The sequence below is a fragment of the Magallana gigas genome, chromosome 4 (genome assembly GCF_963853765.1).
Source record: "Magallana gigas chromosome 4, xbMagGiga1.1, whole genome shotgun sequence".
Classification (NCBI taxonomy): domain Eukaryota; kingdom Metazoa; phylum Mollusca; class Bivalvia; order Ostreida; family Ostreidae; genus Magallana; species Magallana gigas.
In genome coordinates this window covers 16,744,641-16,771,664 of record NC_088856.1, presented here as the reverse complement: position 1 = coordinate 16,771,664, position 27,024 = coordinate 16,744,641, and the positions used below count along the sequence as shown (strand labels likewise).

The 27,024-nt window shown below is 32.6% G+C and overlaps 1 protein-coding gene and 1 long non-coding RNA gene across 3 annotated transcripts; both read right to left on the bottom strand.

Moving 5' to 3' along the window:
* Nucleotides 1–51: 51 nt before the first annotated feature.
* On the bottom strand, nucleotides 52–24,737 carry LOC105318884 (uncharacterized). 2 transcript variants are annotated; one of them, XM_034452477.2, is made up of 5 exons: nucleotides 23,878–24,737; nucleotides 23,338–23,530; nucleotides 22,405–22,724; nucleotides 7,272–7,535; nucleotides 52–2,310 (listed from the first exon to the last, which is right to left on the bottom strand). In XM_034452477.2, exons 1-5 carry the CDS (start codon nucleotides 24,623–24,625, stop codon nucleotides 416–418), a joined length of 3,420 nt encoding a protein of 1,139 aa, XP_034308368.2. In that variant the 5' UTR covers nucleotides 24,626–24,737; the 3' UTR covers nucleotides 52–415. The 2 variants fall into 2 exon arrangements, with proteins under 2 accessions (XP_034308368.2, XP_065937533.1); XM_066081461.1 differs by having other exon boundaries at nucleotides 2,207–2,326; nucleotides 23,878–24,730.
* LOC136274500 (uncharacterized) lies at nucleotides 11,321–14,260 on the bottom strand. The gene is made up of 2 exons (XR_010712886.1): nucleotides 13,888–14,260; nucleotides 11,321–11,623 (listed from the first exon to the last, which is right to left on the bottom strand). It is a non-coding gene; the product is annotated as an uncharacterized lncRNA (long non-coding RNA).
* Nucleotides 24,738–27,024: the final 2,287 nt, after the last annotated feature.

Genomic DNA, 27,024 nt, shown 5'->3' with positions numbered 1-27,024 from the left:
ATAGTGAAAAGCGAGTAGTACTCCAACTCCTGAAAGCCCATTATAACATCTTAATATTCATTTTACAGTATCGTACTTTATCATTAAGGCTATCGTATGGTTGACTGGAAATAACAGTTTATTTCCAAAAATTCCAAACATTAAATTAATATAATACAAATGAATATTAAACTTCAATTTGAGTCATAATATTTGTAATATTTTTAATGATTATCATATTTAATTTAACACATTACTACAATGCTTCAATAATTTAAATACATTATACATAATATCTGTCATTTAACTCCCAATAAAAATTTAAGTTGCCATGCGCAATTGAAATAATTTGAACAGCTAAATTTTAATAAATTGGTTTTTTACATTCAATTTCAGAGTGAGTTGTCAAACCTTTCACCCTATGTCAGAACATTTATTATTTCACCTTTCTTGCATACACCTGGCTCTTTTCTCTTTGTCCTAAAAACCTAAACATCAGACTAACACAAAGAGACATTTCTGGGAAATCCTTGCAGAGGTCCTCTATATCTGGCATGTGATTTATGAGTGGAGAAAGACTCAGAGTTAGTTCTGATAAATGATACACCTGTATGTAGTATTTCTTCAGCATTGCTTTCAGTTCACGCTTTTGTGCTAATATCTCATCCTTTAATTTCTTGTCGTCAATGTTTTCCACTCCGATTGAGTCTTCTTGAAGGGCATATTTAATACAATTTATAGCTGTTTCAATTGTTGGGATTGAGAGGGATAAATTTCTCTTTTCTCCCTCACGCAGACTTTGATTGTACAGAAATTCAGCTATTGATATTAAATCTCCGGATTTACTGGCGGGGACCTCCAACCAACTTATTAGAATATCAACATCCCAGGAAAGACACTTTCCTAAGCTCTGTTTACTGTCTAAAAAGTATTTATTTACCATTGCTGTTCCAAATCTTATGTCGTACAGTTTTGCCAAAATGACTCGAGATGATCGCTGTTTCATTAATTGCAATGCGCCGTCAAAAAAGTTATAGAAACTTTCTGGGTCTCTGTTTCCGGGTGATAATTTTGTTAAGTCGTGTATTCTTTCCAACAATTCACAGGTTGCATGATAATAACCGAATCTAGAGAGATATCTAGCTGTTCCATACATCCCGGAAATCCCATGGTCTACTACGGTATTCATTTCTCTGGAGTTTGTAAATAACTTTGTATTGGTCAAAATTGAACGGACTAAATTTGGACCATAAGAAAATCCATGTTTCTCTACAATGAGCTGAGTAACCTGCACTGGAAAGACTCGAATGGATTCGACAAAAACACAAAGGGCGTCAAGATCTTGAGCTGAAAAACTGTCGAGTAAGTTCCTTTGAGGAATGAAATAGTGTGGTAAAAACCTCTTTTTTAAGCATATCAACAGTTTACTAATTACAAATAGAAGACAACCACCAAGGTTAGATTTCCAAATGCAACTTGGGAACTCCTCGCATGCTGAAAAGAAGACAGCTTTAAGATGTTTTAATTTTAGTCTTTTTTCGAGATGGAATGTCAGATTTTCAAGCAAGACTTTAAAAATCGCAAATCCATATCTTTGAAAATAGGTAAAGTTTTCCATTATTAAGCCATTTATTATCGAAAAATCTATTTTCCACTCAATTGCAGGGTTTTTACTAAAGTGGTGAGCTTTTGGTATTAACGTACAATACATTACAAAAACTTGAAACTTTAAGCTTCGAGAAGGAAAGTCAAAAAGCGGTCTTCGCAAAAACCATTCCATGCCTACATAACAAAAGTCCATTCGGATTCCACAATGTCTGATTTGATCATTTAATGTATTCTCTAAAAATGCACCCGAAAGATCAAAACCTTGTAAAAATAATCCATGTTCCGTTTGGAGTGTGTTTTGGTCAGACTTTGGGACTTGCCCATCTAAATATTTTAACCTACAATATCCCGGAGATGTATCGGAATCATCAAAACACAAGACAGTCGACGAAGATTCTTCCTCGTCTGGAATGGAGTCTGAAACGCGTACATGTATATCATCTTTCAAAATTGCCATTTTTTCCCCGAATTTTAGCTTGTATTTATTGTAAAAAGCTCTCATTTTCTGTCCTATAGAAATGTCTTTAAGATATATATGTAAACTCCCATCTTGAGTCGATCCCAAGAAATTGAACGGTACATCATATACAGCGGGCAAAGACGGAGATTTTTCAATCATCTTTGTTGGTATTAGAAGAGTAATTATGATGGCTAGATGAGGCAGGGGGATTCCCGAAATTGGATCTGTTAGTAGTGGGTCTTCAATCAAACATTGCAGTGAGTCTAAGAAAAATAAATACTGTTAAAAAACATGAAAAATTTAAAATTTAAAGTTTTTGTTTCGTTACACAATGACTGCTTTGACAAATATCTTATTCATAACATTGCCTTATATGTTTTAAAAAAGAAGATATAGAGTAATTGGAATCTGGCTCTATTTTAAACAAATAATTGCAAAGAGTAGAAAAAAAATGTAATTTTTACTTTTTCTCATAGCTATTCAGTATTTTTAGAAAAAGGAAATTGTTTAAAATATTTTGCAATGAGGTTTCCATACTTAATTTATCATCTATGAATGTAACAGTGTTGCAAACATAATAAACAATCGTTTGCCAATGCAACAGTTCGTGATTGGAGTTTCCGTCATCTCTCTAAGGTATTAAAAAGTATCAATCGTACCCCAAAGAGACTAAATACCGTCTAACTTTTAATGCAAGTTGGTGTGAATTAAATGTTAATCAAAACCACAGATTTGCATTTTCATTTGTTATTTAAATCATAGCCGATGGCCCAAGGTTGTGATCATATTTTAAGTCAAGTTGGATGGAATAACAATGATGCTTGCCATTGTTAGAATGGCTACCACAAATTGATATCATATTATGCAATTCGTTTCTGTTTTAAGAATGAATAATACAAATGCAACTAACCATTGTGCGTTAAGTCTAGTTTAAGTTTTGACCAAAATCTTTACTGTTTTTGCTAATATCCACTGTACACGATAATAAAACAGTGTTTAAAGGTCGATTTTAATCTACTTACAACACTTTTTTTATGTTAACTTACTTTTTATGCAAAACGGCACTCTTCCATATAACAAAAGTAATGGTGACAATCAATAATTAGCGTGTAAAATGACTTCTTTTTCTCCGATTCCAGGATTCATATTTTGTTCAATGGATGAATATACCACAGATAAGATAATAAACTTAAGCTATTCACGACCTTAAGGTATCACACTCATCACGTTTTATGTTCGTTTAATAACTAATAGCATTCTTTTTAATATAAATAAGCAATATTTGTTTCGTATATGAACTTTCTATTTAATAAAAATAAGGTACATTTTTTTCATTAAGTCAACACAGAACGATTATTATTTCATTATTGTACAACATTCATAAAGAAACTTCATCGAAAACCAATAGAAACTGTTTTTTGTTTTCGTGCGGAAGGTTTTCTTGAGGAAAATGATAAATCATAGAAATAAAAAATATATAACATAATATTTGATGTAGGAATCAAAATTAGAAAGTTTGATTGACTTTCTGCCTTAAACCAATGAAATATATATTTAAGCCAAAGTTGTGAGGATTTTGTCTTTGTAGCCATATTACTGAAATCACTAACCGTGATCTTTTATCAGTTTATTTAATTTGGAAAAAAACCCACAATCTGCATTAAATAAATATAGCAATTTTTTATACAAATATATAAAAAGCTTTTATTTCAAATCAAAATGAGATTTTTTAAAATTTACGCAATTTAAGGTGCAAAAAGGTCATGAATAATGTTTTGCACCTTTATACAAAAATTCTGTTTCAACTTTTATTTTCAAATTAATCATTGATCATGATTTAAAACAATATGATGTCATGATATCTCTCATATAGAATCCTAGTACTGTAACGAATGTTATTAGCAAAGGTTGCAGATTTGGTGAAGAAATTTCAAGTTAAATGCGCCAAACGAACACAAATGAACACTGATCACCTTTTTTCTTTATCAATATGAAGTTTGTTTTCTAAAGATTTCAATGACATATTTCTAAATTTTAAAAACTACAACTAACCGGGAAAATCAAATCAACTTTATTTGAGTAGTAAATTTAAATTAATAGATTTATTTAATTTTGTGATCTAAGGGAAAATCCACAAGTCGGACGGATCTGTTACAAGGTTTATGAAAACTCCGAAAACTCTCAAACTGCTAAATTACCGAACAATGTTAACATTTGCATACCGATAACAAAAACAGGCACCTGACGTTAGAATTATTTCTTTTTACAATAAGATTATTCCAAGTACTATAACAATAAGAATATATAAGAATATATAACAATAAGAAAGTTCGTCATGGTAGTCATTTTGATTTTTTAGACCGACTTATCTGTCACGATTTTCTTGCGGCGCGATTCATATTGAATTAATAGGTAAAATAAATTCGTTCGCCACTTACCACTTTTTTGTGTAAACTCGAGCATCATCTACACAAATTACGATACAACTGTTCTTTTCATTAAAAATCATACTCCGAATTCAGTCAACTGCTTTTTAAATCGATAAAACTAGAAAATGGAGACCAAAAGTGATGAATCGTGTCATATTTTTAGGTAAACCTTTCCTGATTGACTGTTATACATGTCGTTAAAAATAAAGCAACAGAATGATTAAGATTGATAAATGTAAAGAGATAAGTCAGTTAAAGGACTGGTTAGAAAAAAATAAGGAAAATGTCCAGATCAGTTACTTAGTGCTACTGAAGGAGAGTTTGTTTGACGTCTAGGAAAAATGTTCACCTGGCGGTAATATGTTTTACTGACAATTGCTAAAGCAAACATTATTGTATGATAATTGTAAATTGTTAATTTTAGCTATTAATTCAGAATTATTTGATTTTAAAACTTCTAATATATGCAAAGTTAACGTAATTTACAACAAAATTAACAAATGTTGTAGAACATTGGCATTTCAGGGATCTGCATGTAAAAAAAAAAGTTTAAAACATAACAACCATGCATTATATGTGAATTCATAGGTCTAATATTAATGCGAGATATTTACCGATGGGAGAAAGATCGGCTTAGTTTCTGATGAGAGACATTCAGATATTGATGAAAAAAATTCTTTTAAATGATGAATATTACTGGTTTTGTCCGTTATAAAGTATAGAAAAAAGTGTAAACTTATGTCTCATAACATTAAAAAAAATACATGATTATACATTCCAACTAAGCCAGACAGCATGAATATTAACATTTAACTTGGTTTTTCAATCAACAACATTGTATATATTATTTGTTCTATTGGTCACCCAAAATGTATAATCTATATAGATTTTGCTTACAATGCATTGTTCAAAATTAAAGTTCAGTTTAATTAACTTAAGAGTCAATGAACGAGAAGGCAAATTCAGACTTGTTTTTATTTTCTATGAACAAAATTTAGAGATGAACATCAGTCATACTGCAGGTAGACTGGAAGCCAATGAATTTAATATGTAATCTGTGTATAACTCGTCCAGATTTTAACATCGGCTCGCGCATGAAGTTCGGCATTTTTCAGGTGATAGATTGTTAAAATAAAATTCACATTTTTCAAATATGGCACATTGCCTTTCGGAACTTTACTTTCGATTCAACCTACATTCTCTTTCATTGAATAATGATCTCGTCTACCAACTGATTCCTCGACGGCGTTGTGCATTCAGTTACGTAACTCATTCCACAAATCACTACAACTATTAAACCGAACAAGAATATTTTGATCAATAAAGCTATTTGATTATTTTCTTAACAGAATTTGGTTTATACATACATGTAGAGGACTTAAAACGATTTAATGCGTGTTTTTATGATATATATTTTTACTGAAATGCTTGAAAAGTTTCTGCACTATTTTCTTACGCACAGACTCAATTCAGTGTTTTACGCGTGCCTTCCGGTTTGAGACTTCGGCGCACAGTAAACTAATAGACGGGGTCACGTGACCCGTCTAAAAATGAAGTGAGCTGGAAAAACGTATGCTCGAATAAAATATAGAATAATATCATTTATGGTACGTACTAATAATCTACTGTTAAGATCAAAGTCATAAATAAGACTTATCCAGCCAATTTATTATATATTATGCCTAGAAGTGGCAACTTTGCAAACAATTTGGTAACAAAAATCTTTATCTTACAATTTCATATACAATTATGTAGGAAAGGTTTAAAAAGTATGTATGTGACCATTGATGAAATGCATTTTAAACCTTATTAATTTACAAGTGAATAATTTGAAGGGACATGGTCACGATTTTGGTCGAAAAGTATTTTTTCGATATGAATGTTTACAATGCTTCAGTAAGGTATTTTTGATAGGCAACCAAAATTTGATTGTCATTTGTTGAGCTATAAGCTGGTCACAGAGCTTACAATTCTTCACTATGTAAACAAAGCTTTTGTTTACATTTTGAATGTTGAAGTGAAAATTCCAGTTTTAGATCTCAAATGAATGTGTTAATCGCTAGTAACTGTTTATTTATGTTTTAAATGAATAAGAAGATAGGCAAATCAGCTTGAAAAAGATTTTTATTGGTTTATTGAACCTATGTAAACAAAACAGGGCACGGGCCTTGTTAACATGACGAAGAATTGTGAGCCCTGTATCGTGCTTTAAACTCATCGACTGACACCTAAATTTCATTTGATCATTAGAAATGCATTCCTAAAGCATTGTGAAATATAAATTAAAATTAAAAAAAATTGACCAAAATCGTGACCATGCCTTTTTCAGGATTTTTAAAAATAAAAAAATGTGTGTTGTAATCGTTTGGAATTTTTAAATTGTGTTTATGGCCTTAACATCATTGAAATTCATTAATACTTTAAAATTTAATTTGAGTATTTTCAACTCAGTCATGTCCCAAAGTGGTATCAAATGATAAGGATAATGACCCCCTTGCGCTAACATCCGTGCCAACGAGAGATATTAATATAAGTTGTAGAACTTGTTTATCAATCGTTGTAAAATAAATAAGGTTCAGTTTTTTATGAGGATGTATTTCCGACTAAATTTTAATTCTACAAAATGAGATATAAGGCTGGCATGTTTGATACTTTATAGAGGCATAGTGCCAGAATCATATTTTCTTATCTTTTGTTTCCGAGCTGTATCAATCATTATACACTAGTTTTAAACAACGAACTTCATTACTTGAAAAACCAAGATTTTAAAATTTTACATATTTCTTGTTTTATACCTTCTGTTTCATTTAGCTGGAGGTCTTGTCCACTGTATGTGTTGAAAGGTTCAGAATGGGGAAACTGGTCATCCACGACGATCTGATGTGTAGCACTTTGTTGTTTCATGAAATGATGTGAAACAAAACCTGCAATTTTTTCAAGTTCGCTTTGTGGAATGTATTTGCCAGGGTGCATTGTGGACAGTTTTTCTTGAAGGACTTTTTCACGAGCTTCCAGTGTCTCGTTTGTGGAACATACTAACAATCGGCCAAGTAGCGCCCCTGGGAAAATGGAACAATTTAAATTCCAAATATATCTACATACACCCTTTTACGAAGAAAATCCTATTCCTCTTTATCCAATCTTTTACGGAATGATATAAATAAATATTTTGACTTGTCCATAAGAAACCGTCTAGTTTTTAAGAATTTTGATCAATGTTATTGATTAATGTAAACAAATGTGAGACATACCAATTATTAACCTTAAAATGGAATAATAAATTGAATTGTACACCTTACTAATCACAATACATATCATTTATGTGTTTGACGAGTCTTTTCTGTATAAGATGACATTTCATTTTTAAAAACTCGACATAAAATGCTAGATAGTCAGCTTTAAACATTGCTTACGGAACAGAACAAGCCTCAAGGTGAAGTATGTTTAACAATGTGAGGAATAATCGTTGTCTTTGAAGGAAAATACTTTTGAACTAGAGCAAAGCTCGTTGCAAAGCAACGAGTGGGTTTTCCGCTAATGTCGAAAGCAACGCTAGAAGTACGTCTAAGAAGCAGAGTTCTTAATCTAGTAACAAAGAAACCTGATAAAAAAAAATCGAATGATTCTTGGTACAACTTAACATGATCCGAATGTTTTCAAGTACGACTTAACCAAAAACCCTTAACCATTTCAAGAACGACTTAACAAAAAAAAACAATGTATTTAAGTACGACTTAACAAATTTGACCTTATTTTAGGTACAAGTTTACTTTACCTTGAACTAACATCTTTTTTCTTAACCCAGAATGCAAAATTAAAATTTATGTTAAAAATCAATTTTGTTTAAAACTTAATTCTGAGCAACTCTTCCTCTTCACTGCTTTTCAAAAGGTTGACCTTTCGTACTGTGTGCTTGTTGCGTCATTAATTGTCAGAAACTTATCGATGTAAAGTTACTTTACTGTACTTCTGTGAATATTTTCTATGTAAAATTACTATGAACCAGACAACATTGAAATGGTGAACATTTCAAAGGGCCCCGCTTATGTTATTTCAGAGAATTCTGCTTTGACCTTGACCTATAACTTGAAATTTTTCCAGCTGGCATAGAACTTTTAATTCAATGTCATTCCCCCTAACATACATGCATTTTTGTTCAATCTGACCAAGATTAAGCATATTTGGAAAATAATCTACTATTTAAAACTAATTTTAAAAAGATCTGCTATGACCTTCACATTGACAGACTTGGTTCAAGGTCACTGCACGCCATTAACCAATAAACTCTGTAAAGGTAAAATATTAGCCAAATAGGGGCTAAAAGGAGAGTATATCTATGCTCTTAAAATATGGATTTTTGTGTGATCTGATATGACCTTGACTCTTCATCTACAAATATCATTCGAGGTCATTGCATATATTTTGAACAAAGGCATCATGTGGGTGAAGTATGAGGCTGAATGGAGCAAAGGGAGAGAAGATATACTCCGGACAAGGATTTTTAAAAATATAATTCTGCTATGACCTTCACAGTTTCTTTTCACTGAAAATAGGTTCAAGGTCACTACACACCCTTTCACCCTTTACTCAAACGCTCTGCTTACGTGAAGTCTGAGCCAAATAGGGGTTAGTAGAAATTATATATGCTCTCAAAAAAGGATTTTTGCATGATCCGATATGATCTTCACCCTTTACCTGGAAATTTCATGCAAGGTCACTGCACATCGTTTAACCATAGAGACACTCTGTGAGTATTAGCCAGATTGGACCAAAGGGAAAAAAGATATGCCCCAGACAAGGATTTTATATATATAATTCTGCTATGACCTTAACCTTATACCTAAAAACATGGTTCAAGGTCACTGCACATCCTTCAACCAAAGGAACCCTGTGGATGAGGTATGAGCCAGATTGGGCCAAGGGGAGAGAAGCTATGCTCCTGTCAAGCCATCTCGGATGGACAGACGGAAAAATTGATCACTAGAAGGCGCCCGCATAAACATGCCTTTTTATCTAATTTAAAATAGTATCCATGCTATCTGCCCATGGTGAATAGTCATCAATATTTACAATATTTAACCAAAAAATAGCTTTTAAAAATATTTGAAAAGGTAAAAATTGTAAAAACCCCAGCGGGATTCGAACTAATGACTTACAGGTTCCTAGTAACCCTCTAACCCACTGTGCTAAGGAGTTATGTGACCATTTTTGAAAAGAAACTACATGTACTTATATAATTACACTTTATTTTATTGTTTATTTCGATAAACAATACGTCACAACATGGAAGTGTCCCATATCACCTTAAACTCGGAACACCTCTGACCTAATAAGATCGCATCATTAAATACAAAGTTTGATTTAACTCTAATTTGTTTATCATCAAGAAAATCTGCATCGCTGACAAATAAAGTTTTCTTCTGTATAATGAAATACCAATTAACTAACTATTCGGACAATAGCAAGTTTATTGTCCCACTCCACAGCAACTATTTCCCTTGGCTTTGCCTCATTAAATAGTTGCTGTCTTTGGGGACAATAAACTTGCTATTGTCCTCATACCCAGTAAATACTAAATAGGCATATAATATCCCATCCACCTACATTTCATGTTATATAACCTCCCGTTTGTAACCTTCAATTTCACTGTAAAGTCAACATATCTGTCATAGCCGCAAGTTTCACAATTTATTTCTGCTTCTCATGTACTTAAAATCAGGGGCCTTAATATTGCTTACCAATTCCAACAAGAGACATCCCTCTAACTATTGATAATCATTAAAATTCATTTCATGAATCTACGCAACAATGATAAACCTTCAAGTACAGTCACTCTCAATTTTACAAAAATATTGACGGTACTTTATCCGAAACTGTTCCTTGTACCTTTAACTTAGTACACTAACATTTTTATGAAAAGACTAAGAAAGCTAATGCAATTCTGAGAAAAAGAATACCACATATTGCCAATTCCATTGAGGTTTAATAAAAATATGGCCATTTAAGTGAACCCACCATTTCCAATTTCCTTTAGTAAACACAGATTTACAGGGTTCTCCATAGTAAAACATCTTTACCTGACCTTTTAGAGGTCAACTTTTGTTCAACCACCTTTAAAAAGAAACCTTATTCAATACAACATACCCCTACATGATATAATCCTGATAAAAGCTTCACATCACTTAGAAATACCCTTACATGTATACCCCCCACCCCCCAATCTTTTGATTTTCATAAAAAGTCATGGTTTGAAATGTTTTACCTAATTTTATGAAACGTGTGGCAATTTCCTTGAGTAATTTCTCACACATATGAAAACAATCATCAATGATTCTAAAATTTGATCTTTATTTGTTTATTGTATGATTTGTACCATTTTAATTAACAAATAGACAGCTGTCCTGCTTGTGATTTCTTGTTTTCATGAAAAAAGTAAGCTAACAATCATATTTAGTGAATATCTAATCTATTCTGATTTCTAGTCTCCTTCTAACCATGCTAAAACAGTAAGTTACAACCTACAAGTTAGACATCTGCCTTAAATTAAAATTAAATTCAAACACACCCAGGTAGCTGGAGACAGATCGAGTTGATTTCAATGAAAAATTTTCAAATTTGACATGTTTTTCTACTTTTTTTTATGCATATATACCTTAGAAAGGTAGAAATAGGTTGTTTCTTGTTCATTTCAAAAGTAATTATCATAGCAGATGTTATTTCAAAGTCAAATGTACATTTACATATCCTACATGTAATCTTAATGCAGACAATTAAATAGAGGGGGGGGGGATTTTTCAATTATGTAAACACATCTAAATATCTTTATGAAATAAAAAATAAAGGAAACATAATTGCATACTTTTATTGAAAAACAAATTTTCACAGCAATTATGAATTTCTTTATAAACAGCCTTAATTTTGTTTTCATAATTTCTTATCAAACACAAACCACAACATGGCATGATGCTTTCTTCAAGTTCCATTATTGTTTATGCATTATCGGATTTAATTTGAATTACCGGTAAATAGTCTGTAGAACACAAGGAATATGCATGTGGATAGAGGTGACAGGTTAATCTCAGGAGCTGACCCACAAGAATCAACAGGTACCGGTAAAAGCCATGTGGTAACAAGAGTCTGTTTTGAGCTGAAATAAAAAAAAATAATAATTAGCTGTGTTTACATACATGTACTAGTAATAGCTGTGTTTACATTAACATATGCATAGTATTTCTGTAAAAAATACACTGACCATGCAGTGTAATAGGTATGACATATCCCAATACATGACATAACATTTAGGCAGTACAAGATCAAAAATTTGCATATCAAGTCATAATATAATATTAAAAAATTTTCATAGGTATAAACACTTATCAAATTGAGAGAGAGAGAGTTTGAGAGAGAGAGAGAGAGTTTATTACCGTACTTGTAGTGCAACAGTCAATATTTCAATTCGTAAATTACAAACGAATATTACCCACCGAACAGCGTCAAAGTACATGTACTGGTATTAGCTTCTGGTATACCATTTTTTATCAATTCTACTGTGTTTTTTTTTTTTGCAAATAAATTTAGCAAGGGTTTTTGCTTATTTTCTTATAAATTACATGTTTTAAAAACAATACTATGTGTAATAAGCATAAAACATGTATGAGTAAACTTAATGAAGAATTTTTAATAGATTATTTTTCACAGAATGTGGTACATTACATGTATGTCAATCTTTATAAAACTAGCGTATATTTCGTGCGCCATAAATTGCAAGTTTTTTGTAAATATCATTTACTTGCATGATAGGTATATATGGTCTAACCAAAATTTTCTTCACAAAGCTACAGCTGTATGTACCACATATATGTTTTGTCACAAGTATACATTTAAAAAAAAACAACCCCAAATTCCAACAGTTGAAATAAACTCAACTCATTCTCTGATAAGTTCATTGTGTTTTGTGCGTGCATATCTTATTTGTCTGCTGCAACAGCAGCCAATCAGCGGTAAGCTGAATCCACAAAAAGAAAGTTTGTGTTTTAGGAGCGGGTAAATTGTTTATGCGACACTGTCAAGAAAACCACACCAAATAATAACAGGAAACATAAATATTCACTTATATGTATTGTGTTGTAAAGTAAAGGTTTTTAACACTTATTGCATCTTGCAAAACATGTGATGACCCTTAATCATCTGTCATATATCTGATATACATGTATATGTAAAAGATGGGAGAAATAACGACGGAACAAACTGGGATTCGAACCTGGCCCTCTGAATCTCTAGTCAAGTGCTCTACCAACTGAGCTACATGTATCTGGCACCAGTGTTCAAACCAGTCTGACCGTCACATTCCTTCCCCCTTAAATGATCTTCACCCTCGAAGATCACCCCTGGCAGGAGTTAACCTGTTAGTTCCAGGGGTTGGTCACAACACCAATATTGTAACAGGATGGGAGAAATAATGAAGGACCAAACCGGGATTTGAACCTGGGCCCCCTGAATCTCTAGTCAGGTGCTCTACCAACTGAGCTATCTGGCACTGGTATTCAAACCGGTCTGATCATCACATATATAAAGAATTATTTTAAACAATGTTGTTCAATAAAAAATAACACGCGCAACCTTCAGTTTTTGTCTGTAATTAATCAATATTGGCGTGCGATCAGTTCTCGCCGAGTACCATTTCTCACCAGTGCATTGTTACGTCATTTTATCAACACATAAAATTATATACGAAAATATGATGTTACAGTGCACCAGCGAGAAATGGTCCTCGACGAGAACTGCTCGCAGGCCAGTACTGCCAGTAGTCAGATTAAAAAAAGAGAATAAAAAATTACATTTAAAACATTAACAAGGACAATTTAAGTACACATCATAACTGCTAAACAAGAAAAATTATGTGAACTGGTAGAATAGTACGCATAGTTCTAACTTGTAACCTACATGTACAAGTACATGTACCGGGTACCCGTTGGTCTGCTAAACCTTTCTAATGATACAATGATTGGCATCATAAAGATATTAAAGTCATGTTTTAACTCTGAAGTCTGAAGTATACAATTTTATTTACTTGAAGTTATGTCTACAGGATATTCATGACTACATTTGGAGTCTTCTGCACAAGAATATATGATATGTTTCTAATTAGACCCTGCTTTGAATTTTGAGTTGAAAATTCACAATCTGTTATTTTTTTAAATAGATAAATTCAGTTACCCTTTCCAGTCCCCCATGAACCTCGAGCGAGTTTAAACATCCATGAAACATGTAAAAATTACACGTTAGCCTAGTAAACAAACACCCACACCATAACAAAAACAAACAGTGTGCACGTACTTACATGTACATCTATACTATATACTAAATTTTAACTTTAACTTTTTTAAACTTTAAAAGGAGTAAAAGCCTCACCTTCTTCAGTAACATCCACATAAATCACACACTTTAATGTCCATCTTTTCTCCTTTATTACTCGTAGCTTATCAACGGCTGATCGTCGACAGAAGTGTGGCTGTCAGAATTTCCTCGTAAACGATTCACACGAGAAAAATATCCTCCTTAAACAAATATGTAGTATTGTTCCCTGTGCATGTTCATATGTTTCACAGTAAATTGAAAATGCATTTGTACGTCGAAAGAATACACAACTTCTCTTCTGCATTACGGCTCTCTCTTTTCTACAATGCCGTTCGTTACTGTTTACATTCGGCGCGCGCGCGGGGGTTACAAACAGGGGCGCCCCGACAAATAGTTGCACATAGAATGTTAAAATAATGTGTGTTCATTGAATTCATAAATGATATAGCTAAACAAATGAAATTGAATCACAACTATTTATCTAAGACGCAACACAACGTAATGCAGTATATGCCTGGGCCTTAAAGTGGCATTTGTTCGCTTGTGTGTCTATGTAGACAAATTAACTCGTTCATGTAACGTTACGATTCACACATATTTGTTTTATGAAATTTGAAAAAAATAGGGCACAGAACTTTTTAAATTTGATACCAAATGACATTATTTAATATATTAACAATAACTGAATTAATTTTTTTTCATAAAATGATAACGATTTTTGCTATCAGAAAAATACGTGTATGAGCTGCTGACCCCTAATTATAGGGGCCAGCCCTTTTTTCTTAATTTTAAATGTAAGCTCTCGTTATTCTAAACAACTTTTGTTCTATATGTATTAACAAAATATTTTTAGTTTAAAGGTTATAATACAAAAAGCAACACAATTTCAGCCCCGAAAAAATCTTAAACTTTGGCGACAAATAGCTCAAAAACTAACAAAGAAATTACCAAAATTTTCATGCCAGCAAAACTATAAAATGTTACCGACAATTTCGCCAAATTTCATGCATCTATCATCTGTAGTTCCCGAGATCAACTCTGGACAAAAGACCCCCCAATTTTCAATTAAAGGGCAATAACTCATAACCGGAAGTGAATTTTAAAAATTTGAAAAAAACGTCTAGAGATATTAATATCATCTACATACCCTGAAAGTTTCATAGCAATCATACAAAAAATGTTCGAGAAATCTCGTGCACAAAATTTGCGGGAAAAAAAAAAAATAATAACTAGAGCAAAGCTCGTTGCAAAGCAACGAGTGGGTTTTCCGCTAATGTCGAAAGCAACGCTAGAAGTACGTCTAAGAAGCAGAGTTCGTAATCTAGTAACAAAGAAACCTAAGTACAAAAAGATAAAAAAAAATCGAATGATTCTTGGTACAACTTAACATGATCCGAATGTTTTTAAGTACGACTTAACCAAAAACCCTTAACCATTTCAAGAACGACTTAACAAAAAAAAACAATGTGTTTAAGTACGACTTAACAAATTTGACTTCATTTTAGGTACAAGTTTACTTTACCTTGAACTAACATCTTTTTTCTTAACCCAGAATGCAAAATTAAAATTTATGTAAAAAATCAATTTTGTTTAAAACATAATTCTGAGCAATTTTTCCTCTTCACTGCTTTTCAAAGGGTTCACCTTTCGTACTGTGTGCTCGTTGCGTCATTAATTGTCAGAAACTTATCGATGTAAAGTTTACTTTACTGTACTTCTGTGAATATTTTCTATGTAAAATTACTATGAACCAGACAACATTGAAATGGTGAACATTTCAAAGGGCCCCGCTTATGTTATTTCAGAGAATTCTGCTTTGACCTTGACCTATAACTTGAAATTTTTCCAGCTGGCATAGAACTTTTAATTCAATTTCATTCCCCCTAACATACATGCATTTTTGTTCAATCTGACCAAGATTAAGAATATTTGGAAAATAATCTACTATCTAAAACTAATTTTAAAAAGATCTGCTATGACCTTCACATTGACAGACTTGGTTCAAGGTCACTGCACGCCATTTACCAATAAACTCTGTAAAGGTAAAATATTAGCCAAATAGGGGCTAAAAGGAGAGTATATCTATGCTCTTAAAATATGGATTTTTGTGTGATCTGATATGACCTTGACTCTTCATCTACAAATATCATTCGAGGTCATTGCATATATTTTGAACAAAGGCATCATGTGGGTGAAGTATGAGGCTGAATGGAGCAAAGGGAGAGAAGATATACTCCGGACAAGGATTTTTAAAAATATAATTCTGCTATGACCTTCACAGTTTCTTTTCACTGAAAATAGGTTCAAGGTCACTACACACCCTTTACTCACAAGCTCTGCTTATGTGAAGTCTGAGCCAAATAGGGGTTAATAGAAATTATATATGCTCTCAAAAAAGGATTTTTGCACGATCCGATATGATCTTCACCCGTTACCTAGAAATGTCATGCAAGGTCACTGCACATCGTTTAACCATAGAGACACTCTGTGAGTATTAGCCAGATTGGACCAAAGGGAAAAAAGATATGCCCCAGACAAGGATTTTATATATATAATTCTGCTATGACCTTAACCTTATACCTAAAAACATGGTTCAAAGGTCACTGCACATCCTTCAACCAAAGGAACCCTGTGGATGAGGTATGAGCCAGATTGGGCCAAGGGGAGAGAAGCTATGCTCCTGTCAAGCCATCTCGGATGGACAGACGGACAAATTGATCACTAGAAGGCGCCCGCATAAACATGCCTTTTTATCTAATTTAAAATAGTATCCATGCTATCTGCCCATGGTGAATAGTCATCAAAACCATTCATCAGCAGAATTTGATTTCCCTCCTTTTTAAGGTGGTATGGGACATCTGTCGATATTAATGTGGATTAAAGTACTATATAATTGAATACTTTTCACCGGTTTAGAATTTTCAAATTTTACAATATTTAACCAAAAAATAGCTTTTAAAAATATTTGAAAAGGTAAAAATTGTAAAAACCCCAGCGGGATTTGAACTCATGACTTACAGGTTCCTAGTAAACCCTCTAACCCACTGTGCTAAGGAGTTAGGTGACCATTTTTGAAAAGAAACTACATGTACTTATATAATTACACTTTATTTTATTGTTTATTTCGATAGACAATACGTCACAACATGGAAGTGTCCCATATCACCTTAAACTCGGAACACCTCTGACCTAATCAGATCGCCGCATTAAATACAAAGTTTGATTTAACTCTAATTTGTTTATCATCAAGAAATTCTGCATCGCTGACAAATAAAGTTTTCTTCTGTATAATGAAATACCAATTAACTGACTATTCGGACAATAGCAAGTTTATTGTCCCATTCCACAGCAACTATTTCCCTTGGCTTTGCCTCATTAAATAGTTGCTGTCTTGGAGGACAATAAACTTGCTATTGTCCTCATACCCAGTAATTACTAAATAGGCATATAATATCCCATCCACCTACATTTCATGTTATATAACCTCCCGTTTGTAACCTTCAATTTCACTGTAAAGTCAACATATCTGTCATAGCCGCAAGTTTCACAATTTATTTCTGCTTCTCATGTACTTAAAATTAGGGGCCTTAATATTGCTTACCAATTCCAACAAGAGACATCCCTCTAACTATTGATAATCATTAAAATTCATTTCATGAATCTACGCAACAATGATAAACCTTCAAGTACAGTCACTCTCAATTTTACAAAAATGTTGACGGTACTTTATCCGAAACTGTTCCTTGTACCTTTAACTTAGTACACTAACATTTTTATGAAAAGACGGTTCCTCTTAGAATAAGAAAGCTAATGCAATTCTGAGAAAAAGAATACCACATATTGCCAATTCCATTGAGGTTTAATAAAAATATGGCCATTTAAGTGAACCCACCATTTCCAATTTCCTTTAGTAAACATAGATTTACAAGGTTCTCCATAGTAAAACATCTTTATCTGACCTTTTAGAGGTCAACTTTTGTTCAACCACCTTTAAAAAGAAACCTTATTCAATACAACATATGCCTACAGGATATAATCATGATAAAAGCTTCACATCACTTAGAAATACCCTTACATGTATACCCCCCACCCCCCCAATCTTTTGATTTTCATAAAAAGTCATGGTTTGAAATGTTTAACCTAATTTTATGAAACGTGTGGCAATTTCCTTGAGTAATTTCTCACACATATTTGAAAACAATCATCAATGATTCTAAAATTTGATCTTTATTTGTTTATTGTATGATTTGTACCATTTTAATTAACAAATAGACAGCTGTCCTGCTTATGATTTCTTGTTTTCATGAAAAAAGTAAGCTAAGTTAACAATCATATTTAGTGAATATCTAATCTATTCTGATTTCTAGTCTCCTTCTAACCATGCTAAAACAGTAAGTTACAACCTACAAGTTAGACATCTGTCTTAAATTAGAATTAAATTCAAACACACCCAGGTAGCTGGAGACAGAGTTGATTTCAATGAAAAATGTTCAAATTTGACATGTTTTTCTACTTTTTTATGCATATTTACCTTAGAAAGGTAGAGATAGGTTGTTTCTTGTTCATTTCAAAAGTAATTATCATAGCAGATGTTATTTCAAAGTCAAATGTACATTTACATATCCTACATGTAATCTTAATGCAGACAATTAAATAGAGGGGGGGGGTTCAATTATGTAAACACATCTAAATATCTTTATGAAATAAAAAATAAAGGAAACATAATTGTATACTTTTATTGAAAAACAAATTTTCACAGCAATTATGAATTTCTTTAAACAGTCTTAATTTTGTTTTCATAATTTCTTATCAAACACAAACCACAACATGGCATGATGCTTTCTTCAAGTTCCATTATTGTTCATGCATTATCGGATTTAATTTGAATTACCGGTAAATAGTCTGTAGAACACAAGGAATATGCATGTGGATAGAGGTGACAGATTAATCTCAGGAGCTGACCCACAAGAATCAACAGGTACCGGTAAAAGCCATGTGGTAACAAGAGTCCGTTTTGAGCTGAAATAAATAAAAAAATTAATTAGCTGTGTTTACATACATGTACTAGTAATAGCTGTGTTTACATTAACATATGCATAGTATTTCTGTAAAAAATACACTGACCATGCAGTGTAATAAGTATGACATATCCCAATACATGACATAACATTTAGGCAGTACAAGATCAAAAATTTGCATATCAAGTCATAATATAATATAAAAAAATTTTCATAGGTATAAACACTTATCAAATTGAGAAAGAGAGAGAGTTTGAGAGAGAGAGAGAGTTTATTACCGTACTTGTAGTGCAACAGTCAATATTTCAATTCGTAAATTACAAACGAATATTACCCACCGAACAGCGTCAAAGTACATGTACTGGTATTAGCTTCTGGTATACCATTTTTTATCAATTCTACTGTGTTTTTTTTTTTTGCAAATAAATTTAGCGAGGGTTTTTGTTTATTTTCTTATAAATTACATGTTTTAAAAACAATACTACGTGTAATAAGCATAAAACATGTATGAGTAAACTTAATGAAGAATTTTTAATAGATTATTTTTCACAGAATGTGGTACATTACATGTATGTCAATCTTTATAAAACTAGCGTATATTTCGTGCGCCATAAATTGCAAGTTTTTTGTAAATATCATTTACTTGCATGATAGGTATATATGGTCTAACCAAAATTTTCTTCATAAAGCTACAGCTGTATGTACCACATATATGTTTTGTCACAAGTATACATTTTTAAAAAAAATACCCAAATTCCAACAGTTTAAATAAACTCAACTCATTCTCTGATAAGTTCATTGTGTTTTGTGCGTGCATATTTTATTTGTCTGCTGCAACAGCAGCCAATCAGCGGTAAGCTGAATCCACACAAAGAAAGTTTGTGTTTTAGGAGCGGGTAAATTGTTTATGCGACACTGTCAAGAAAAGCACACCAAATAATAACATTGAAGGAACATAAATATTCACTTAAATGTATTCTGTTGTAAAGTAAAGGTTTTTAACACTTATTGCATCTTGCAAAACATGTGATGACTTAATCATCTGTCATATATCTGATGTATATGTAAAAGATGGGAGAAATAACGACGGAACAAAGTGGGATTCGAACCTGGCCCTCTGAATCTCTAGTAAAGTACTCTACCAACTGAGCTACATGTATCTGGCACCGGTATTCAAACCAGTCTGACCGTCACATTCCTCCCCCTTAAATGATCTTCACCCTCGAAGATCATCCCTGGCAGGATCGAGTTAACCTGTTAGTTGCAGGGGTTGGTCACAACACCAATATTGTAACAGGATGGGAGAAATAATGAAGGACCAAACCGGGATTTGAACCTGGGCCCCCTGAATCTCTAGTCAGGTGCTCTACCAACTGAGCTATCTGGCACTAGCTGGTATTCAAACCGGTCTGATCGTCACATATATAAAGAATTATTTTAAACAATGTTGTTCAATAAAAAATAACACTCGCAACCTTCAGTTTTTGTCTGTAATTAATCAATATTAGCGTGCGATCAGTTCTCGCCGAGTACCATTTCTCACCAGTGCATTGTTACGTCATTTTATCAACACATAAAATTATATACGAAAATATGATGTAACAGTGCACCAGCGAGAAATGGTCCTCGGCGAGAACTGCTCGCACGCCAGTACTGCCAGTAGTCAGATTAAAAAAAGAGAATAAAAAATTACATTTAAAACATTAACAAGGACAATTTAAGTACACATCATAACTGCTAAACAAGAAAAATTATGTAAACTGGTAGAATGGTAGGCATAGTTCTAACTTGTAACCTACATGTACAAGTACATATACCAGGTACCCGTTGGTCTGCTAAACCTCTTTAATGATACAATGATCGGCATCATAAAGATATTAAAGTCATGTTTTAACTCTGAAGTCTGAAGTATACAATTTTATTTACTTGAAGTTATGTCTACAGGGTATTCATGACTACATTTGGAGTCTTCTGCACAAGAATATATGATATGTTTCTAATTAGACCCTGCTTTGAATTTTGAGTTGAAAATTCACAATCTGTTATTTTTTTAAATAGATAAATTCAGTTACCCTTTCCAGTCCCCCATGAACCTCGAGCGAGTCTAAACATCCATGAAACATGTAAAAATTACACGTTAGTAAACAAACACCCACACCATAACAAAAACATCTAACTGTGTGCACGTACTTACATGTACATCTATACTATATACTAAATTTTAACCAGTTAAAAAAAAACTTTAAAAGGAGTAAAAGCCTCACCTTCTTCAGTAACATCCACATAAATCACACACTTTAATGTCCATCTTTTCTCCTTTATTACTCGTAGCTTATCAACGGCTGATCGTCGACAGAAGTGTGGCTGTCAGAATTTCCTCGTAAACGATTCACACGAGAAAAATATCCTCCTTAAACAAATATGTAGTATTGTTCCCTGTGCATGTTCATATGTTTCACAGTAAATTGAAAATGCATGTGTACACCGAAAGAATACACAACTTCTCTTCTGCATTACGGCTCTCTCTTTTCTACAATGCCGTTCGTTACTGTTTACATTCGGTGCGCGCGCGGGGGTTACAAACAGGGGCGCCCCGATAAATAGTTGCACATAGAACGTTAAAATAATGTGTGTTCATTGAATTCATAAATGATATAGATGAAAAAAATGAAATTGAATCACAACAATTTATCTAAGACGCAACACAACGTAATGCAGTAAATGCCTGGGCCTTAATGTGGCATTTGTTCGCTTGTGTGTCTATGTAGACATATTAACTCGTTCATGTACGATTCTCACATATTTGTTTTATGAAATTTGAAAAAAAATAGGGCACAGAACTTGTTTAATTTGATACCAAATGACATTATTTAATATATCAACAATAACTGAATTAATTTTTTTTCATAAAATGATAACGATTTTTGCTATCAGAAAAATACGTGTATGAGCTGCTGACCCCTAATTATAGGGGCCAGCCCTTTTTTCTTAATTTTAAATGAAACCTCTCGTTATTCTAAACAACTTTTGTTCTATATGTATTAACAAAATATTTTTAGTTTAAAGGTTATAATACAAAAAGCAACAAAATTTCAGCCCCGAAAAAATCTTAAACTTTGGCGACAAATAGCTCAAAAACTAACAAAGAAATTACCAAAATTTTCATGCCAGCAAAACTATAAAATGTTACCGACAATTTCGCCAAATTTCATGCATCTATCATCTGTAGTTCCCGAGATCAACTCTGGACAAAAGACCCCCCAATTTTCAATTAAAGGGCAATAACTCATAACCGGAAGTGAATTTTAAAAATTTGAAAAAAACGTCTAGAGATATTAATATCATCTACATACCCTGAAAGTTTCATAGCAATCAGACAAAAAATGTTCGAGAAATCTCGTGCACAAAATTTGCGGGAAAAAAAAAAAAATAATAATAAGAAACAGTAGAATAACAGAAGGGTTTTCCGTTGAAAAACGGAAAACCCTAATAAGAAACAGTAGAATAACAGAAGGGTTTTCCGTTGAAAAACGGAAAACCCTAATAAACCTACTGTATGGCCAATGGTGTAGCCAGTTTTTTGGACGTAGACTCATGTAATGAAACTCCCCGAGATGACCCAAGTATATTGTAAGTCTATAGCTGACTCGTTCCTTTGATTCTGCAATCACTTCGGTTCTTCTAATATCTTCCTGGAAGACGTTGAATACAATGACCTCTAGAAAGAAGACATTAACCAGAGTCTGCAGCATGATGTGATCACCCCACTCTCCCGATCTCTCCATTCTGACAAGATAATCTTCCCACGACTCCTCGGATAAAAAGGACGATGCGTGGGCACCCCCTTCTTCTGATGAGTGTGATCTCAGATAACTAAAATGAGATGCCTGAAGTTTATAGAGTTAGGCTTGTAACTTTGATTATGCATGTAAAGGATTTTTCCATGTGTTGGACAGAAAACAGAAAGCCCATTTGCTTGTCACATCTAGCGCTGCGGTATATCTTGTACTTCATTTGCTTGCAAACTAAATATTATTTAAACATTTTGTTATGTTTGAATGATTTTCTCCTTTTTTCAGTAAGTTTCAGCATTTCTTGCATTATGTACACATTTTGAAAATATACGAAAATCAACGCCAATAATGTCTACGAAAACCAAACGAAAAACAAAAGTTAAAAATATATGTATATTGTCATTTTTGTTGTTGTTGAAACATGGAACATCTCTTAATTTACTGATGAGCAGAATTTTTCTTAACCCTAGCATACATTTTGATTAAGATTATGTTAATATATTTTTGATCTATGTGTTGAATTTTCAGCATTATCTACACTGAAAATATATCTTTGTACGTTGATGGGTATAGGTAAAAAATCTTTGGTGATACAAAACCTTTTGAAAGAAAATTTAACTAAATGCACACACATGTACATGTAGTAAAAATATTTTAAAACATGTATTTAAATATAGAAAACTAATACATACTTTATTGCATCCGTCCTTAATGAAATTTCCGTGTGTCCTGGAAAACCATTGATCAAAAATTGATCTGAGAGTGCACGAAACATACAATTTCCGTCTGGCTTGACATCATGTACTTCAAAATTGTTATCAAACGCAAATTTATGTATGGATCGTCGAAACACTGGGAGGTTTGCTAATTGTTCCAGTCCTTTACCTTAAAAAATCAACAAAAAGCTCGTTCTATGAATTAATATTATGATCTTTCAATACTAGTATTTCATTAAAACTGTTGTATGTCACACAATTCGCTACAAAACAGCACACTACATTGTTAAAAGTAAAAAAAAAAAAAATTAAGTTTGCTTCTTAAATGTATGGTTCCAACGTCATTCCGACAAATAATGCGTGTTTTGTTCATTTAATCTTTGATCGTCTATTTGTACGTTTTTAGTATGGTTTGTTATGTTAAAGGGTTATCTTTTATATACAAAGAATTCTACATGAATTTTCATTAAGAATAGTTGACTAACTAGTATGAATAGTTGCAACAATTTGACTTACTAAATCTTCCTTTATGTGAGTCTGGAACTGGTAATGTTTGATAGTCATCGAGATAGTCGAGGAAAGATTCATCGGAAGGGTGCGTGTCCCAGTACTCATCTTCGCTGTCATAATAGTCTGTTTCATCTATTTCGAATAACTCCTTGTTACTTGACGAAGCTATGGCCTCTGTATCTTTGTTCATAGTTTGTCCATCGGAGGCCTCTTGTTTATCCTCACCGTTCTGTGGTTTGGCTTGGATTGAATCTAACTCAGATAAGATGCTATTCGACGCCAATAAACTGTCTTCGTCTTTTATTTCTTCTTCACCTTTACATAGTCGTTTGGTATCTAGGTTTTTGTTGTGCCCGTTTAGTTCTCTATGATTTCTTACTTCTGAGGGCTTTCCAATGATTGATTTCGTGGAAAATTCTTCATCAAAATCCTTACTCTCCTCTGAAGGGTGCTCCCAAATATTCCAGTTATCATTGTTGTCGAAAAATTTTATTTCTGATTTTGTCTTATCCATACCTCCTCTTTTTGTGTGAATCCCAATTGGCCCCGGTCTTTTTACGTTGACATTCCTTACATCTTGCTTACAGAAGTTTTCAGAAAAACGATCATCGGTCCTTTTGCTATCATCGAAAGAATTTTCATATATTTTCTTTTCTTGTGGAACATTATTTACAATTTCTTCCTTTTTCCAAAACCGTTGCAGCGAAGTTGCTTTCTGCTTTTCAAGCAACCTTGCCACGTCTTCCGATGACATATTGAGATGAATATATATAATTTGAAATTCTGTTTTTCTATAAAGATAAGTTGAGCGTATTTTTTCTCTATGCAAAACAAACTAAATATCTGCTTTATAAGGAAGGATATCACTGACATTGTTCTATCATGACAAGGAAGGAAAAAAGTGAGATCGTTATTTTTAATTTTAAACGAACAGTTATATGAGGATATTTGTTAAAAAAATGTTAATCCTTCATATATTCATACTAATTAACTGTGATTTTCAGTTACAGGTATCGCCGATTAACTTTTTAAATTTTCTGTGTTGTTTTCGGATTTTACAAATTTCCTGAATATGCTTAAGAAATATAAACAGGAATACTGGTGTGGGAAAACGAATTCTGAAGCCACAAAACGAACTCCAAATTTACAATATGAATTTGTATACATTAAACACACAGTAGCGAATGTATTTTGTTGGTATATATGCAAAAAATATGACACAACACTCTATACAACATGTAAGCATTCACTTCTTTAAGTCATAGCGGTTTCTGGTATTGAATGTTTTTCATATCAATGTTAAGTGTATAAATCCAAGTCCGAAGACTCAAGACATACAGAAGAATGATAACGAGGTTTGTCATTTAATATGTTTTATACTTTCAATCATATTATGTGTTCAAAATGCAAACCCATAAATACTTAGTTTCTGTATAATTTTCATATTTTTTTTCACTTTCTAAAACTTATCTCACCCAATCTGGAAGTTCGTAGGGATCAACTCAAAGAGTACACTTCAGATGGTATATTCTATTTGCAAGCCAATATTATACCCAATATCAGGTTTTTTCCGCGTCAAGTTTTTTCTGCGATTTAGAACCTGGAACGGTATATAAAATTTACGCGAATCAAATTTTCACTATTTCAAAGTCATAGTGAAAATATAATTCAAGATTGTTTAAACTTGTGAAATAAGAGGGTAAAAGTATCTAAATTGCCGCTCTTCATAATGAAAAATTCGGACAATTAAACCGTTTACACGATTTTCTTAATGTTAAATAATTACCGATAATTATTTTCAGAGACGCACACAGTCATAGAGAAATAGATCATGTACCGTTACATATACCAGTAGCTCAAGTATAATTACAGACATCAGTTTACGCAAAAAGAGACCGTTTTAATTATCTTGTCAATGGATTATTAAATAAACTACGAGGCTTACAAACCTGTCATCTGCCGCTTGTCCTCCGATCCCTCAATTTCTACTCTAAACTTAGTGAAAACAGTTCATTGTACTCTTACATACCTGTTTACTTCATAAGGAAAGAAAGAATATATTAAAAAAAACAAAACTTTGTATCAAATTTACGCTGATTTATTTTCTGCGATTCAGAAATCGTCGCGAACAAAGCGGAAATTGGATACACGTGGAAAAAACCTGATATACGGTAGCTATATTTGAGTATTTTACGTGTCGTGTTGCTTTTGTTGCTTTACAACCTCAACGTTTTCTATGCTTTCTAAGCTTTCTGTGGTATGGGATATCCATTTTAATGTCAAATAAAAGTATATCATAATCAGAATATTCCCGGTGTAAAACTTATAAATCTTATAATATTTGACCTAAAAATACTTTTTAATTTTTTTGGAAAGGTAAAAAGAATAAAAACCCCAGCAGGATTTGAACTAATGACATATGTTCCTTGTTAACATTCTAACCTATTGCGCACAGAACGAAGAAGAAATCATTAAAGTGTCTCTGATTTTTTTTTGCTTATTTGGATAGGAAGTACATCACAATATAAAGGTATCCCATACAATCTTAGGAAATGGCTTAAATGATGGAAAATGCACTTAAAAGTATTCTTCAGAATATTTCGGCAAATTTTAAAACTTAATGTAGTTGCAAGTTTCAAGGTTCGTAAAGATAATCAATATTCATTAACACCATAGTTTAACAAGTGTCACACGGGGTTGTCAACGAATCAAACTTTAGTGAGAAATATACAATACAGTATTTCTGAAGCAAATGGGGCTATAATCTGATTTGGGAACTCCATTAGAGTGTCAAAGGAATGAAAATAAGGGTGCCATTATCCAAAATCACAAAAATATGGAACCCAGTATGATCATGTCCTGAGACTTTACAGGGCTTATTTGATATGTAAAGGGGTGTCCAGATGTTTTTAACACATGTTCAAATTCTTTAGCAAAATGCATGGTAAGTATTTGTAAAATTGAACAGGATGCAAAGAAGTTTGGTTTATCATCCAGATTCAACAATTAATACCGTGAATTTATTGTTGCCGGTATTAATGAGACATGGATACATATTAAATGTTTAGATTTTTTGGGAAAACTTGGCTGCACTTAAAGTGAATTAGTAACAAAATGTTTTTTTGATCCGTCAAAAAATTTGCATAGCTAGAA

Excerpts from the sequence above, each read along its gene's own strand:
- LOC105318884 (XM_034452477.2), bottom strand. The coding sequence starts at position 24,625 with ATGTCATCGGAAGACGTGGCAAGGTTGCTTGAAAAGCAGAAAGCAACT. Across the intron at positions 22,725-23,337 it reads TTAAGGACGGATGCAATAAA|TTATCTGAGATCACACTCAT; the intron begins GTATGTATTAGT and ends ATCTCATTTTAG. Across the intron at positions 2,311-7,271 it reads CCAGCTAAATGAAACAGAAG|ACTCACTGCAATGTTTGATT; the intron begins GTATAAAACAAG and ends TATTTTTCTTAG.